Source organism: Pempheris klunzingeri, chromosome 9, assembly GCF_042242105.1.
Source record: "Pempheris klunzingeri isolate RE-2024b chromosome 9, fPemKlu1.hap1, whole genome shotgun sequence".
Classification (NCBI taxonomy): domain Eukaryota; kingdom Metazoa; phylum Chordata; class Actinopteri; order Acropomatiformes; family Pempheridae; genus Pempheris; species Pempheris klunzingeri.
This window is the reverse complement of record NC_092020.1, coordinates 16,826,551-16,845,733: the sequence shown is the minus strand read 5'-3', so window position 1 is coordinate 16,845,733 and position 19,183 is coordinate 16,826,551. Positions and strand designations below refer to the sequence as shown.

The 19,183-nt window shown below is 41.0% G+C and overlaps 1 protein-coding gene across 1 annotated transcript in view; it reads right to left on the bottom strand.

Moving 5' to 3' along the window:
- The window catches only part of fgf13a (fibroblast growth factor 13a), a 96,003-nt gene that overhangs the window by 29,596 nt on the left and 47,224 nt on the right, over window positions 1–19,183 (bottom strand). The window contains exon 3 of the mRNA XM_070836384.1: window positions 17,366–17,533. Within this exon, the coding sequence (XP_070692485.1) occupies window positions 17,366–17,533 (168 nt within the window). The remainder of the gene's footprint in view (window positions 1–17,365; window positions 17,534–19,183) is intronic.

Sequence of the window (19,183 nt, the reverse complement as noted above, 5' to 3'; positions counted from 1 at the left end):
TGGATAATGTGTACAATACACTCTACATGTATCACAAGAGCAGCCTCCAAACCTACGACACGTGTGCTAAATGATGTTCTTTTGCAGTACACTAAAATGTATGTATTAGCAGCCCAAGGTTAGATTTAGACTTGATAGACTAAAAGGCTAAAAGATGTGTTTAAGAACTCTGAAAAGTGTCCTACACTAACTGCTGTCATAGACAAGGCACAGATCTAGCATTTACTCTTCATAACACAGTTAATTGTTTAAACGTAGTCCTCCGAAAAAGCACCGTTCAGCCTGCATAAACACCTCACTGAGTAAGACTTCACGCAGACCTTAAGGTCCCAGCACCCTGCTGCTCTGGCCATCTCTGGCCACTAGAGAGCAGAACCTCCTGAGTAAAAGTGGAAGATAGGCCTGCACTCTGCCAAGGTTGAGCACTATGTTGACCTTTGTGTTATTAAATACAACAAAACAATGAAAGCTATCTCTTCTTAATAATAACCCGAGGCTATCATAACACCCAGGGTTTAATGAATTTTTAAATTCATAGAGAAAAGTGGCCTCCAAGGGCAAACACTGAATAAATGGAGAGGTTAACCTTGCTCATGGTGTGTAATAGAGGGCAAAGTTGCATACTAAGATTGTACCCCTGATTCTATCAAGACATTTAATGTCTGACTAAATGAATGTGTTCACATACCATTCAAAACTGCAATAGCAGGTTTTTTAGTTTAACCTCTTGGTACAGAGTGAGGGGATAAAGTGAAATATCATCTGGGGGAAAAGGATTGATCTGTGATGAGCTCAAAGGGCTGCTGCTCGAACCATTCAGCCCTTTGGCAGCAGTCTGCTGGCTGTGTTCTCTTTGTGCGTGCACTGGTACAGTAAATCCACTACAGCAGCTTGCAGCATGCTCGGCCACCAATGCCATAGTGATACCACGCGTTACCATGGAGACTGCACATACGTAAGAGGGTGTGTGTGAAAGATAGAGCCGGAGAGAGAGAAAATGTGTGCTGAGAATGGGGGTTGGATATTACAGAACAAGAAACCATCACATCACTCAGGGCTCCAGTGGAGGAGGGGGCTAGAATACAGTCATGGCTGACTGGCAGACTCTTGGCAATGATTGCGTGATCTATCCCACCCCTTTGGCACCAGAGGGCTGTGTTCAGGACATGAAAGCAAGGAGTCAGTAGACTGAAACTGGAGGACATGAATTCCATTATTTCTCCCAGTGGGTAAACCAGGATGATCTCCACCTTGGGGACAAATAAGGATGCAGGCAGAGTGTAGAGAAAGTGCCCACAACTGCACTATGAGAGCTAACCTGAGGAATAGATGCATGTCACACCGTATTATATATTATAATACCCATAATATCATATAGAGTTTATCTATCATTTGATATTTTATCCTGGATAAAGAAAGTTATTTATTAACAGGGTAAGTTTGCCTAGTTTCTAGTCACAGTGAAAACAAAGTAAGACACGTATGTTTAAACATCAATACTATTTTAATAAGGTGATATCTGAGCTGTGTGCCAGTCCACTCATTAGACCATCACCAGTTCTACCTCCATCTCACTATAAAACACTAAATCTAATTAAGAATAAACAGAATGCTGCCTGGCATTTCTCATCTAACCTCTCACCTTTTGTATAACAACTAGCTTCCAAGTCTTTGTCTACTGATCAGCACTGCCGTATCTTCTCTCACACAGAGAGAATAACTGCAGATATTTTTGTTACCCAAGTGAAAGGAGCACAATTCTATTTTATACATCAGTGAAAGCTAAATATGGCACTGAAACATAGAACTGAAGGAAACAAAAGCTGAGCATCAGCCAGACAGTTTGGAAGTGTTTGCTTGATAACAATACAAATAAATGAGGGCATGCACTGCTGAATAATTTCCACCCATTAGATGTTTATTTGAAATCTGGACATTCACTGTTAAATGCAAGACTTACGGAAGTGATATTTCAATGAATCGTCATTCATGTGTGCCCAATCCGTTGCACAAAATATGACGTTAATATTTATGCAGTTATTTAATTATGTAAAAATGACATTTAACCACTAACTAGACGGATTGCAGCTATTGTGTTTTATAATAGGTCGCTGAAATTCAGCATTCAGCAAGGACATAATGAGAGTATACTGGTTCATCTTTTTGGTTCTGATTGTCTTCATGAGCAGTGATGTAATATTCAAATTAAAGGAGGTTTATACTGTAAGTTCATGAAAATGAAATGACACACTTTGAACTGGATAGTACAACCTGATCGAATGAATTAAAACGGCACCAAATTCTACTGTCAAAATGGATTTTTCAGAGTTTTTACGTGTTCCTTTTCAACCTGTATTGCATATGAAAAAATAACAATTCACACGTAGGTGTTTACAAGTGGATTAAATTAGCTGGTCCTCGCAGGCACTTCATATAACTTTTAACAAAAATCACTAAATAAAACATCGCTACACAAGCCTGACTTTATGCTCGGAAGCATACTGTGGATTTTCACATGGCCCATATGGCCTCTGTGCTCTTTGTGTGTGTGTGTGTGTGTGTGTGTGTGTGTGTGTAGCTGTAATGACGTGGAGAAATCTCAATCAGCGGCACCAAACGGTGTGTGAAATGGCCAGAGTTCAGACAGCAGCCTGCTTGGAATGACTAATACTGTACCAGCGATGTGCTCTCATTATCCCGACACATACAAGAGTGTAAAATACAGGCCACAGAGGCTCCCTATTTCTCTTGTCCTTACAAGCTGACCCTCATTTCTCCTCAGAATTCAAACAACGATGGGGATGGCTGGCGATACTTTACTAAAAAGCTCCAGGCCAGAGACCTTAAACACCCTGAAGCTAATTCTCTCTGATAATAGCAGAGTTTGGCATGTCCTCTTTGTCCCCCTGATGCCCTGAGCTGAATATGAAAAAAGTAGTGATGTGTCGGTCGCGAACGATCCGGTTCTTAGAGTCGGGAGCCGATATGTTGGTTTTTCTCCTCTTTTTTCTGTTAAAGCCGCACGTGATTGGTCAAGATGTGTGATGGTGTCTATGTGTCCACACTGAGCGGGAAGGGAAGGGGGGGGGTATAGACACACAGCGCAGTGAGCACACGAACTAGAGTGAGGGAGAGACAAGAGAGCGAGAGAGAGCACTGCTACAAGTCAGACTGCAGGCAGGACAGGTGAGAAACATGAGCGACAGAAAATGTAGAAAAATTTGGACACATTTTAATATGATATTTATTTATTATTTATTTTTTAATATTGATAGTTCAAAGGCAGAGTGCAGACTTTGCAAAATTTAAATTTCATATCAGGCAGGCTCCACAAATAACCTGCACAGGCATGCGTGTACTGTTCACCCATCAATTCAGTTAGAGGAGGAAAGACAAGCAAGGGAACCTGCTGTTAATGAAGGTGCCAGTGTGTCTACTGCTCCTACAATGTCTACAGCATTATCCAGGACAACACCACAGCCACCAAGACCTACAGCCCAGAGCTCTATGACCCCAGTAAAATTAAATAATTTCAAATCAATAAGGCAATATAAACAATAAATATTCTATATAATGTGTATTTTACATTAGTAATTCATTTTTCACATAATTTGGTAATAAATTTATTGAAGCAACAAAAAAAATCTGAGGAGCCACTTGGGAGCCAAAAGAGCCGAAATTCCCATCACTAGAAAAAGGGCAGGTTTATTTAACACTTGGGATCGGTTATGAAGCATTAATGAGATGATGTCAGCAGGCTACGGTTTTGTTTGGGCCACTAATGGAAATTGAAATGTAATATCCTTGTCGGTATGTTAACACAGATTTGTGCAATGTGTGTGGATGTGTCTACTAATTGCATGACCCCGCAGTTCTCAGTCCCCCCGGGGGATTGTGGGTGAATCATAACCTATGTTGTTGTAACCCGGAGGAAGGTGGCTAAAAGCCCCTGTGACCGATTGCTATGCAAGGTGTCCTAGACAGAATAAACACTTTAAACACCAGCAGGTCTTACAGAACTAAGCCACATGATAAGGTTGATCCAATAAATAGGTCTCAGTTCAGATTATATGGAAAAGTTTAGCTCAAGAATCAAGTTCAAAGCAACAATGTCATTTTATACATGATCTACTATGCACAATCAACTTGGTGCACATGCTGCCTGTTTCAAGGTTAGCTACAGCACGCAGTTTCTCATGCCACATTACTTTTCCATCAGCCAGCTGAGGCAGAGCGAGTGGAAGATAAGATCATACAGCATGGTGTATACACACATGCACTTTTGTATATAGATAATTGAACAAGCACACATAGATACATGCATAATAGACACACACCTGCATGCACACACAGGCAGCCAGCCCACCAAATCTAATAGGAGTCTCTCTAACTGCCTGTTATCAGAACCACATCCAGTATCTACCATTGCCAGCATCACAACAGGAGGTAGACGGAGGAGAAAATCAAGTGCATAAGATGCTCCCTTGCCAAAATGGATGACAAACAGTAACGTGTGAATCATAGATGGTGAGTCAATGGAAGCCCTTTGGCAACATCCATCATGGTGGGAAAGCAACAGAGAGAGCATTTAGGAGTTGAAAGGCCATAAATAACAAAATTACTTTTATTCTCTTCTCAAATTATCAGTCCTCCATTAACCAGAACAAACCCAGGAAATGGGCTCTCGTCACAGTGAAGAGGGACATCTGGTATCAAAGAGAAATCGAGGAAGTGTGCTGCAGCCAAAATAAAGAAGCTCAGACTTTCTGAAAGTTTGTATTAATAACACCATGCTAATTATACCCCGTCTAGCAAGAGCAGTCTTAGTCCCAGAATACAGTAAGTGAAGTGATGTTGTCCTACTTATCCCTTCCAGTATGACACATCAAGGAAGAGAAGGGAGTGAGATTAAAGGCATCATCTCAGACACCAGCTGGTTTAAACTGTCTACTTACTGATGGAGACACAAAGCAAAGCTCTGAGACAGGCACAAGACCAAAAGGTCATACTCGCTTAATCTAAAACATTGTTGTCTTAGTTGATGGACACTTCCTGATGAGGATGAGGAAAGCACAAACTATGCTGTTCGTAAAACCAAACTGAAGCAAACATGGTGTCTTGAGTTAGAAATGGCAAGCAACGGGGTCCTAACACAGAAGAAACTGTTGCTCCTCTGTTGTGTTCACCTGGTGAGAAGAAACACTGACTCCTGTCGAGGTGTCATATGTTTCATCAAAGCATTTATAACAGACTGATCTTGGCCATTAACCAGGTCTCTGTTCTCAGAATAACCTCTTCACATCCCTTGTCTGACCTCAAAAAATAACTGTGAACATTATGCAATGACGTCAAACGTGCAGTGCAGCGAACATTAATGAAGCTCATTTTAGTCTGGCCACACACTCTGGATTTCCCCTGCCACTGATGCATTTCCTCAGATGAAGAAGGGTTCTTCTTACAGTTAGTGATGAATGGTCATAAACAGGTTCTACATCTCTGGCATTGAAGTTGAAATGATTATGTAGATTTACTAAATTATCAGAATGTGTGTAAACATGGCAGTGTGATTGCGTGGTTCAGATTGGCATGGATTATTTCAGTATACTTAAAAGCCCAACGTGTTAGGTGGAACAGATCGGCTAAGCTGGAAATGACACGACAGGAGACATGACTCAACTGATGGGAGTGGGTGGGTAAATAGGTCATGTTCCCTACCCAACACAGCATATCCCACTTTTCATTTTAGTCCCTGTGCTTGTTAGTGAAGTCAGCACACAGAGAAATCAATGGAAACATAATGACAATGGATGGTAGTGGACCACTGTTTGGAATAAAACAGGTGGGGGGAGCTGTGCACAGCTGATAGAGGTATGAAAAAGTAGGGCAAAGCACAGCAAGTAAAGCAGTGAAGCCTCTCTGTGGTTTGAAACAGGTATATGATATGAAGGTATAGAAAAGAACTCGACTGTGAAATCATAATGAACCATAACAGGAAATTATCTAATCCCTTTGTCTACATCACATCATGCCATCTCTCTGAACAGCGTTTTAATGACGTTTTAACTAGAATAAAACTGCTAAAACTAAGTGAAAAAACTCAACTAAACTCTTTGTTTCTCTGTCATGGGGCTTGTAGTGAAATTGTATCTGTTTCCTTTAATTTTCAAATGCTTCACAGATATTAACACATTCAAAGACAGAGCCAGAGTTCAATGTTTGTGCCAAATGGCAAACAAAGACTACGAAAATATTGTCATACCATCCCATTGAGTGTTGGCATCATTAAATTCATGGCCTTTTCATGTGTACACACGTGTCATGACCTCAAAAAAAACAGTGTCATGTCATGTGCACTCATTTTTGACTATTGTGAACTGCATCATCTGTATTCTGCCTTTGTGTTGTATGTTATCATTGTATGGTAATGCCATTTAAGATTATTTTTAAGTTTGCCTACGGTGGTGCATTCAAGTGCAGGTGAGACGCTCACTACAGAGCACTACTACAGCCTTCATGAACCGTGTAGAAACATGGCAAATACAGATCAAACGAAAAAGCTTAGAGTCAGAGCTATAAATCCTGTCCACAGCAAGAACAAAAACAAGGAACTTAACACATGAAATGTGTTTGCCTCACAGCATATGGCAAGAAGCGTTTAACAAAGTTGCAGTGGTAACAGCTAGTAAAAAGTTTTGTAAATACAAACGTGCGCTACTTTCATTCTGCTTTTACAACATGGGGTGATAAAAACACATTTGCTTTATGTTTGAGCTATCCACCTCCCATAGTGGCCAGTCTGACCTTTCTAAAAAAGCAGAGGAGCATATTTATTCTCCTCTTTGATTTGGGCTGCTAACAGTTAAATAGGAATGAACCTTGTGCAATATTCATGCATTCTTCAATCCTGCTGTCTTTATAAACCCATCAAAAAGGATGAAGAGGGATCCAAAAAATCCAAAGGTAGCACAGCAGAGTCCTTACTGCAGTGCATGCCGTTTGTGTGTATACAGTAGGCATGCGTGTGTGTGTGTGTGTGTGTGTGTGTGTGTGTGTGTGTGTGTGTTGCGCAAACCCAGTGAGAGAGGGGATCTGGGGGATTTTGAGGTAGTTCCATTTTAGTCTCTGTAAAAATCTTCAATTGCCAGGCTCACAAGCCCTACGTAAGCTAAACAGAAGATTTTCTGAGAGAAATTCATCAGCCTCATAATTATCCTCTTTGCTTGCCAAGTTGAGCATAACTAGATGGGAATAGCTGCTCTGATAGCAAGAATATAATCTGAGAAATATTACAGTAATTTTTGAGATGGTAAAATGAGATTGAATGAATTTACCACGGCAGAATACAGAGGTGAATGAGAATGGGACTGACAGTGGTTTTGTGTGTTCTTCAAATGACCATCAGGGGAATGACAACACAGTGTCCCTCATTCTCTCTGGGCACCTCCCTCAGTCTGGCCCTACAGCCAGATTGACTCCTACGGCATGCAATAAGTCAGGGGTTATGCTTTAACATGATTGAATGATCTCCCTGAGCCTTCTGCTACCGATTGCAGGATCAGTGAAAATGGCCGGAGCCCATATCATATTGCCAAAGCTAAGTTCCTCAAGCAGCACAGCTGCTGTGGTATTTTGTGTCTGAAGCCCTGTCAGTTAACAAAAGTAGCTGCCACAAGCATGCACTCATATTCAACAAGTCAGGACAAGTTTGTCTCAGTACTGCCGGATCAGATTTGTACCACAGACTGTCAGGAAAATAACCGTTCCTGAACGTCCAGCCATGACCTGTGATATGCACCATCATCCAGGGTCAATGTGTGTGTTTGCAATTGAGGAGATAACATGAGGAGATTAGGACATATTAACCAATGATTTGGCAGTTAGAAGGCACAGATTAGAGATAGGAGGCTGCGTGCCACTGGCAGCTTGTGATGATGGTTTGCGTGTCATCAGCACAGCTGAAGGACTGCTGCCCTGTCTGCCTGATTGCTGCCCATTACATCATACTGAACATGCATCTGAGGCTTGTGACATCTTACTCACACACACCATCAGAGCAGGGCCAAGAGCCATTCTTAGTATTTTTACCATGACATTGAAGAGGCACTCAATTTATTACAACATGTAAGTAAATGCCATGCCTTCTTTGGTTCCCATTTTAGCAATCTGGCCTAGCATAACCATGTGATTTCTTGACCTTTTGACTTTCAGTTGTGTCTCTTTTATCCTTCTGTGTGTGTATTAGTTTGTGTGTGCATGCACGCTAGAGATAGAGAGGAAAAAGAGAGACAGCTGTCAATGTATGCTGGCAGGGCTTGATGAGATGTGCGATGTCTAATTATCTCTCTAGCCAGTGGATTAGTGAGCTAACACTAATAGCTGCCATAAGGCCGTAGGTCCCAGAGAACACACTCCTGCACACCCACACACATGCACAAACACACACACACTGAAAAAAATTGCAAATGAGACAGACAAGAGCTATTAAGAGGCTAGTTGCTATATGATGTTGTTTTGAGGAAAAAAAGGTCGCAGTGAGGCAACAGCAGAAGGCAGTGAGGGCACGAGGAAGCGAAGTGGCCTGTTTCCATTGCTGCTGTTGCTGCAGTGTGCATGTGTGTTTGTGTTCGAGCATGCATCCTGCTTCGTCTCACTGGCACCTGGCAGCTGAGGTTCAGCACAGCCACGCACATGCAACCCCTCTATGTTGTATATCCAGTCCAATGCACTACCGTTCCCGCTTGGTTGCTCATGTGCGTGCTGTAAAATTAGATTTGGGTCTTAGATAACGACTTCGCCTCATGTTCACAGCATACTAATGCAAGACACCCGACCAAGGGTGTGTGTTTATATGTAGTGAACAATGCTGTACGACACAAGACGCTACACTCTGCCGAGACTTATTGGAGTTAAAGGTGTGTCGTTTAGGCCAACCGAGTTGCTTGCATCAGGGCTTATTTGACAAACACCTGCAGAGGTTAATAGAAGAGCACTGCACACCTTAGTGAACAGACACTCATGCAGCAGGGAGCTGATGAAGGGGAGAGGACTACCAACTGGGGAAGCAAGAGAGAGCACTTTTGACAGTTTGAAGAATTACCATTTCATTAACAGTGTGCATTATTTAGGCCTAACCCATCTATTGTCCTGGCACATACAATTACAAGGGCCTTGAGTTATCACACTGGGCTACTAATGATGGAGAGAATATGAAATAATATTTCAGAAGAATGCTCTACATTTAAGTATTATCACACTCAAGTATTTTCATTAAATATTAGCTATTCATGTTTGATGTATGTCTTTTCTGACATTTTCATTCTATTTTATTTGAAAAAAGAACTTTTGGATGGATCCACGTAATGATACAAAAGCAAATCCTAAATTAGACTGAAAGTGAGAAGTCAGAGTTTTAGACTATGACACCTGCATGCACATACCTGCCCATGTTGAAATATAACACTTTTATTGTCATTCATACGTGCAAAGCTATGGTGGGGTGACGTTAAGCAAACAGATCAGGGATGACCCTGTTGAAAGCACTGTTGAACATATGTGGATGTAAACAGCCCTTATAATACATCTTCGTAATGATTAAATACAAAATGTGGATGAGCTAAGGATTAAGCTATTTTTACATGAGCTGCTGTTCTTAAGTTGGGGAGGAGATCGCACAGCACACAGATCACTGAGTCTGCATTAAGTTGGCTAAGGCGTCTGTGGAATACCCTGGACACTTTCCAAACATTTAACCACCACTGAGAAGGAAGTAAACAAACAATCTGTCTCTTGTGCAGCGCATAAAAATACAACCAAGAAAGAGAAACGGGGAAGGAAGACAGAAACTGGCTGCCTGGCACAACATCTAATGTGCCTGGTGTTTTAACTGTCATCTCAGTCTTAGATAAAGGTTTTACAATGTAAGTTAACCAACTTTTTCCTAACATCGCCTATATCACTATACAGCACATCCTCTGTATGTAAAAGACAGCACAACTTTTCTGTTCCTTAATCTGGGTTTCGTCAGGCTCCCTGGAAGAGCTAAGCCTTCTCAGGGGCTGGCAGGCTACATGATGGGAGAAATTGGGTGTCTGAATGAATCCTAGCCAGCATCAGCCCTAGCTGGCAGGCCGGCACATTACTTAGTGCCCCCTGAGATGAAACATGCAAGGTCTTTACATAACCTCGCCAGCACCCAAGATGACCCACCAACTGTCTGTATGTATCAGAGCCAAACCGGCCTCTTATTCTCTGTTTCCACTAATGTGGTGCTTAGGCAGTTCTGGTGTTTCCTGCACAGAAATTAGGAGGTCTGCAGAGCTTTTACAGTCTTAAATCATTTAATGTCAAGGTGCCACAATTGGGCATTTTTGATTATTTTGAGTTCAATTACTATTTTACAAATTGAAACTCTGAGCTTCCTGTGTAATCTGGTTGATTACCGTTGCTATAGGCTTTACCAACCACCATGCTTGGTGGAACAGATTGTCCAATCTGGTCCACTACCATCCACTACTGTAGGTTGGGTATGACTCCTGTGGAGGTCATTGATTTCTTGATATATTGATATTGTTATATATACATTTGTTGATGGAAATCAGTTACCTTGATAGAAACAGCTAAATCTAATGTAGTTGGTAAATTTAGAATGTCTAAAAGTATATATTGCCACGTTACCCAACCCTAGTTATTGTGTAGAAACAAATAAATGTGTGGGGAATTAAAAATGTCAAACCTCCTAGATTTTCATATATCAGTGTTTCATTAGGTACAATAACTGTGTTGTATATTATTATCATTCTGTGAGACTAATTATATATTGCCTGTTTTAGTGCATATTAATGAAAACTTTGCATAGAGCATTGGTTTCCATCTAGCTTAGGTTGTGCGTCCATATTTCTCAGCCATTAAAGTTCCTACTGTATACTGTATGTAGGTTGAAAATTCAGATTTTGGCAAGACTGAGAATCAGATGAGATTATCTAATTTATCAATGAACAAAAACCCCAAATAATTTTACTCAAGATAAGAAAACATAGGAGCTTTACAGGATGGTCTTGGGATAAGAAAACTCAAACATTCAATTTAAGATCACAGAAGGTGACAGAACTGGCAAAGGAGAGCAATTGCAATTGTTAGTATAAAAATGAGGTTATAACATGTTATGTCACATAAAAGCAGAATTCAGTATTTGTTCACAGTTAATATATGTAACAAATTTTCTCTCCAATAAGTTACACTAATTAATGTATCTGTAATCTCTATCCTGGCAGCTGTCAGGAGCCACTTTGCTATCCTCCCATTAAGGTGGTGCTGACTCAGCAGTTTGCCTCATTGCCCCAATTAAATAGCTGAACTCTTGTTTACTCTGGGGAAAACGTACACACTGCTTGTGTCACAGTTTCTGTTACCTGACCACTTTACTGATTGTTCCCGTTTAGCTCAGATTTAGAGCTGGCCTGTAGTGGAACAGGAATTCTGCTGAATAAAACGACAATACAGCATACCCGTTTGGGACATAAGGTGGGATTTTAGTGCCACACTGCGTGAAGGTTTGTCATATTTTTAGGCAGTGGGAGTAATGGGGACCATCTGTGTCCAGACTAAAGCTGATCATGTGGAGATGGAGAATAAATACACATGCAGCATTTGGCTATGTGGAATATAAAACAGTATGTTACTACTGCACTGTACCCACATCTTTTTATCACACAGTATTCTAATTCTAATCCTCTAATTATACAATATAAAAATACCACATACAATAGTCCGATTCAACAGATGAGAACTGTTGAGATAAAACCTCCCTCTGGCTGATGACCACATTCTGCTTCTGTCCACTCATCCTTCCTCTCTGTTGCCATTTTCAAAGATGAACGCTGACAAGCAGTTGATGTACTTATGATGCAAAAGTTAAAAAAAAAAAAGTTGTTATAAACCAAATAATTTGTCACATGTATACTATTTTTCAGGAGCACTTTTAAATTTGACCCGTCATTCATGATTCAGAATTTTAAATAAGTTTAAATGACAGTGGCTGGCACGCTGCAAATTTAGAGTGAACATTTGTAACATTCATTCATTAAAATAATTCACTGTATGTATGAATAGAACAGTCCTGGTCCCGCTCTTATTTCATTCAGTGTGGCTGTTGCTGAGTCTGCCACGAGGAGAGGACCTGGGATGTGGAGGCGAATAAGAGAGAAGTGATAATTAAACAGACAATGATGGAACGTAATAGGCCTGGCAACTTTACTCTGCTTCACTTCTCTACTGCTCCCCAGAGTCATTTCTCATTAATGTTGCCATACACACCCTCTCCTGCTGTTTGTTTATGCCTTTAGTTTAAGCCCCAGAGAAGCCAGAAATTTACACTCTGTCAGCATTCCCTAAATCTGAGAAAAGTATCTAAAAAACTGTCCCCTTGTGTGTTTGTGAAATATGTATGACATTCAAAGAGCATGTTCACTTGTGCACATAAATGTCAACTATTTTAATGGTCACATTTTGCTTTAGAAAGGCCAAAATTTAATTTGCAATGTAATCTTGGCTAATAAAGCAATACTCCTTAATGCACGTGGGATTATTTGACATAGATATTTTCTCACTGTTAGCATTAATTCTTGCTCTTTTTCTTATCTGCTATTAAAAGGAATTAAAGCTTAGTCTTCAGGTGCAATAAGTATCGACCTGATTAAGAGTCAAGGCACAAGCTAAAACTTTGATATGATGCAAAATTCTCACTTGTTGTCCTCCAGGCAACCAGGGAGGTCAGCTACAGCAGAACTTGCCGCTGATATGACATTGACACTCTCCTGCCAGCCTACTCTCTCCAGGCACCAAATCACATTATCATACATATTATTTATGCATGCATAGTCTATTTATGTGTTGACTTAGACAAACAGAGTTGTTGCTTTCATGCAGAACGACAGACTCCGAAGGAAAAGAAAGAAAATTAAACAAGCTGTTATTGGAGCATGAGTGCATCCTTAGGCTGCATGTTTGTCTCTTGTCAACATTGCAGCAGTGTGCAGGACTCACTGAGACACTGCAATGGGATACTCTGTTATAGGGAGCGACACTGGCCCACTGAAATGTAATTGCACTGCGTCGACTTTGTGGTGAATCACTGCCATGCATTTTACATTGGGTGTGGGAAATGGATGACACTGCTACACGTTCCTCTTGCACGTCTACTTACATTTTTGTAGCTGAGTGGGCAGTAGATGAGTTATTTTGCCAATAAGGTTAGGTAATGGCCTGAACGTTGGGCTTTAGATCCTAGAGCATCCTAGAGCTCACAGTTGGTTGACACTGTAAGAGGTTGTGGCTTAACTCTTTCAACAAGCTTCATATTGGCCTAATTAGACCATTTTAGTTGGGTCACTGCTCCAGCTTACCAGCCGTGAGCCTACACTGTTAAAACTCATATACTGAATCATCCTTAAGAGCAAAGTTTTCAAAACAACCCCTGTCAGGTCTGCATTATAAAAACACAAACATTAATATAAAGTAATAACAGCACAGCGTTCATTATGATGGATTACCAGCCTCAAGCAAGGTTTGAGTATCTGGAAGCTATAGTGAAATTAAGTGAAACTAAAGGCTTCCTGGAAAGTTTGGAGTCAGCCTAATTATTTATTGTATGCTTTACCAAAAGGTCACCAGTAATATGAAATGTATGTGATTTGTTGATAAAGCAAAAATCTGTTTAAATGCTCAGATGAGTACCTGACAGTTGTTTTAGGACAGACTCGAAAAAACTGTGAACCTATCCATTAAAACTGCACTTGTCAAGGTGCATTTAATGTTATAATATATTATATATAAAGTATAGAGCTATTTTGAATCTAAATTACCGTTGGTTGTCTCAGAATAAACAAAGTTTGGGCTTTGAGTTAAATTGACCCTGAAAACAGCTGGGTCAACTATAACTCTTAAAGATCGAATCTGAGCTGTGACAACTTTTTATAAGATTCACTTGGGACAAACCCAGTGATTTCCAACTTATAATGCGAAGAAAAGTCCCTCATGTGTCAGTCACAGTCAGACCAGCCTCTAAGTCAGTGCAGATGAAGTGCAAATATTTCTAATTGACACTGCGGATTCAAATTCAAATTTGGGGCTACAAATGCACAACACTGCCTAATTAAATGTGAAAAACACTCATTGCTTCAGTTCATCTCACATAAATGAAAACATACACAAACTGCTCGTGCTTTATACTTCTGTGTTTGCATCTCCATATGGATATCTGTCTGTCTGTGTATTTATTGCATAGACTGGAATTAAAAACACAAAGAAATGCAGTCGTCTGAATAATGGATGGAGTGTTTACACAGATCGGTCCCCTCAGGCACCATCTTTTATGTTTGCTGTGGAAAAACAGAACACAGAACCAAACGGAGAAACGGTAGCAGAGGACACAGGAGAGACTGATTTGAGAATGAAGAGGAAAAGGAATTGAGAGGTGGTGACACAGATTGAGCCAAAGAGAGTTGGATAGAGAACAAACTGTCTGACTGACAGCAGGCAACACACAGGCCTCAGGATGGAGGAAGCAAGTCCAGTGCTCTCTTATGCCTCCTGCTCTCCAGCTCTTCAGAGATTAAGTCATTAGTGCGGGTAGGTGGGAGCTGTGTGGGCTTTGCCAGAGTGAAACACAGTGCAAATATGATATTACCTCCTTGAATAATCTGTAATAGAAAATATTTTTGATGGTTTACGTAGTTTGTGGATGTATTATTCTGTTGTGGTTCAAATACGAAAAATGTGGTAAATTTGAAGGATAATAGTAAATTAATGAAAATAGCATTAAATAGCATATTTCTTCACTTCAAATAGTCCACAACTGACTAAAAATAGTCTCTATGGAAATAAGGGACAGTTTCCATAGTGAAAGTGAGGCTGCATGTTATCGATGCATCCCTAGGTGCATTTATGCAGAATTGACAATGGTTATTCTGCTGAATTCATACAAGTGTCAGATTTAACTATAGAAAATGTAGCCTAATATGTCTGTCAGTTGTTCTTTCAAATCATTAATATGTATGTGCACAGAAGTCCTCCTTTCAGAAGATACATTTCCACATGCATGGACAAACTGATATGATGTGAATTCCTCCTCTGGGGTGTTACAGTCCAAGCCCATGGTGCTGCTGATGTGTTGTTCTGTCAAGCATGTCTCCAGTGACTTATGAAACCAATATCTTGCTTTCTGTATCATCCACCTGAGTGTAGTGCTGGGATATGAATCAGAAGAAGGAGACTCTAAGGAAATGATACTGCAGATAACTGACTCTGTCAAAGCCTCGTTAGAGCTTACTTTAATGTTTATACGTCTCAGAGCATTTGTCACATTTCAGTTACTCACCCACAACTGACACTCCAGTATCTCAACTGAACTAACATCAAGAAAATCTTAGAAACACAGCCTTTTAGATTTTCTTTTACTGCATACTGTATAAAAGCTGTCACAAACTGTCATTAATACTATCTAACCATGTAAGGAAAAGACAACCAACTAAAGCTCCTGACTGAAAAGCCTGTGCTGCAATCCACTGTTTCTTATAAATTCTTTTAACATCTAGCTAAGTGTACAAGAATCTAGCATCCATGAAGATCATTAATAAGTGTAACACAAATTGGTTGGAAGGTTGTTGCTATGGTAACAATGTGACAAGGATGACTTTCCTTCTCAGATCTCTCAAATTATACAACCTTTTTGTATTTCTTTTCAAAACAAATACCATTTTTCCAACAAAGATAAAGCAAATATATCAAAATCAACTACCAAATTTTTTACGGTGTTTATGTGTTATTTAGACCCTCCGGCAAGAATATTAGCAGGCAGCTCTGTATTGTAGGTTGTGTGTTTCTGTGTGTCAGTATAACCACCTCCACACAAGGTATAACAGTTTCCATCTGCACCATGCATCAACATTAATGACGTCCTCATGAACAGATTACGTAACAGCTGTAGTCTCCCCTCCTTCCTTTGTAAATTCAGTCACGTCCAACTGGAGCTGCAGCCAAACTGAATAATACATCTGTACTTTTCTAGCCAGACCTCTGCAAGTATTCCACTCCTTTATCTCTCTCCCCCTCTCTCTTTCTCACAAGGATAAGTGCATATGCTTGAGCAGTTACACAGACACCCATCAACAGGTTAACTGATACCTATGAGTAGAAATACTACAGCAAACATGGCCTGCTTTTAGATACGACAGAAGACAAAGCAAAACACTGCAGAAAACAAATCAAGTGTAAGATAATTAAATCTTACCTCCTAGGAAGTCTGCAAAAAAGGCAATTTCTACAATCTTAGTACTCTATTGAGGGATAGATGATAAAAGAGCCTGAGTGCCAGACAGTGCAGGGTAGGGTAGCATGCTTGGAGCACAAAGAGATTTAAAAATTTCTACTTTACTGCGTGTCCTAACTTTACAAAGGCCGATAACGCAGGCATATCCTCATGCTGCTGCAAGCACTTAAGAAGGAAACAGTAAGAGAGGTGGGGGAAAAAGGTGAACAAGGTTGCAGAAGGGGAGAAGGTAATGTTTGGGAGGGAGGGAGAGAGGGAGGGAAGCAAGGAAGGCTACAGCCACTAAGACCAGAGAGCTACAGACAGAAGCATAGGAAGCACAGGGAACAAGAGGGGAGTGGGGGGAGGGGGGGGTGCTGACTTGCAGTCTGTAGCTGAGTAGATCACGTTTTAGTCATGAATATGAAACATTTCAATCTTGCATGGTCTTCAGGACGGGAGAATAAAACAGTTTTACCTTTTTGTTCTATGAGGCCAGTTGAGGTGGAAGCACATACTGAAATTGCCTCGTCATTGAACTCATTACGGCAGCAGCTGCCTCCATCTATAACCCCCTTTTCTTTTTGCACTTTGTTTTGGTCTGTGCATGAGCCTCAGGGTGGCAATGACCGAGTTAATGGTTTGGGGAAGGGAGGGGTGGGTAGGAGCTACAGATGCTATGCTCCTCAGTCCAACATAAGAGGTGTGCAGGCAGACACGCATATACACAAACACACGCTCTCATCCAAACACAGGGGCCCAGGGAGAGGTGCCCTCCTGCAGGTTCTCTGCTAGCAAGCATGCCTTAAGCATTTAGTCTTATGCTCAAACACACACACACTTGCACACACATTCGTGCACTAGCACACACATGCTAGAAAGGGGCAGAAACGCACCAGATGCTCTCTAAAAATGGGACAGGAATGAAAGAGAACTTAGTTTGGAGGGGTGGAGAACTATCAGTTCACACAGAATATGAGAGAGAGGGGAAAACAAGACGGGAGTGGGCAGGGGATACGAGGAGCATCGGCAAATCAAAGCAAGGAGGGGGTGCGAACAAACCTTCGGGCTCTGCGCTCTCTTTGTGGACGGCTTGCTTCAGCGGGCAGCAGAAGATTTCGTGACACTTAGCACGAAAGGGGGACCCTTTACTCCTTATATCCGCGGAGTGGATGGAGTCCTGCCGTAACATAATGTACTCCTGGGTACCTGGGGCAGCGTCATCCTGGACTGCGGTGGTGCCATAACAGAATGAACTGGGGTTAGAAAGCTCACCACACACACAGAAACAAAAGAAAACAACAACAACAGCAAAATCACAAGGAAGAAACACGGGCAAATAAAAAGACATCACACATTGGCAACAGCAATAGCTTTAAATAACAGTACCATAACATAGAGTGACAGAGAGAGAAGGAAGAGAGAGGAGAGAGGGACAGAAGAGAAAAAGAAAGGAATAGACAGTCTAAGATCAAGAACACCAAGCTCACAAAACAACTCAAATTAAAGACAACCAACAACAGCGGGGTCATTAAATATATCCTTGGTCACTGAAAAAGAGAAGTGATAAAATAACACAAAGAAAAAGTGAAAGGAAACAAGAACAGTTCAATGTTCAAAATCATTGTTATGGCAGGATTTTAGCAGGCACAGAACTATGAGCTGCTGCACTTGAATGAGGTGATTGTAGGGCTGGGAGAGGGCTAAGAGGTTGTGGGATTGCAAGGCAAGCGTGCAGTCTGCAACCGTGTATGCCATGTCAGCATCACTGAAACTCAGGTGGTGGGTGATTATGGTCCCACCCCCATTCACCACACATCCACCCCATTTACTGTATGAGTAGACAAGCAGATGCAAAGGCATGCACAGGCCCCCAGGTCACACTGGAGTAACCAGAATAGCTTTCATGAAGTCATGCTTACTGTTGTTGATGTTGAGGAGAGCTTTTACTGTACAGCATCACTCTGCAAATGTGTCTATAGGAATTCTGTTCTGGGATCCTGTGAAAAGCCCTGTGTTTCTGCCTGTGTGTAGCGGATCTATTACATCTGTCCTCTTCTGGGCACAGTCCCTGCTTGGCTTCGATCATTGACCTATTTTCTCTGTGTTGATGGATTAGCTACAAGCGAATCAGCCCAAATAAAATGTATCTTCTTTTCCGAATGGATCTGAGTGCTATGCCTTCTGACAGATTTACTACTTAATGAAAATGACTATAGAGAAGGTTATTAATCAGTAGCCACTATCGAACCCCCTCCATTTCTGACATGTGTGACCAACCTAATTGTTTTCAATTTTCAGTTAAAACTAAGCTCATCAGAATCATGAATAGTGTTAATATGTTACACATGTAACTCACAACCCGAGAGTTGTTCTTGATGATCGTCCTCATGCTGTGAAAATATCGCAATCCTCCACGGCATGTAAACTTCAGTCAGCTTTACTCAGAAAGCCAAAACATGAATGGATTACAGTGCTAGTACAGCACACTAAATATAAACTAAAGCATTATGGAGACACACTCCCACACACTGACTTCCATGTACTGTATTTTCACACAGAGTGCACAAGAGTGTCTTCTTCACAAAAATAATATCAAGAAGCACACATACACATTTCTCTCTCTTCATGTCTGAAACGGCAACAAAAACACACATAAAATTAAAGCTGCAAGCAGCGTTGGAGGGCCCTCGCACCTCCGTGCACGTCGTGGCGTGCGGCGGCTCTGTCCTATTGCTGAACTCCGACCCTTCCATGCGATAAAACAGGGATTTTACCAAACAGAACATCAGTGCTCTTCTACAGCTGACTCAATCAGTGAGTTTGTTTATGTCATTGTGTTACTTCGATGCTTTTAATGGTTAGTTTGGATCCAAAGAA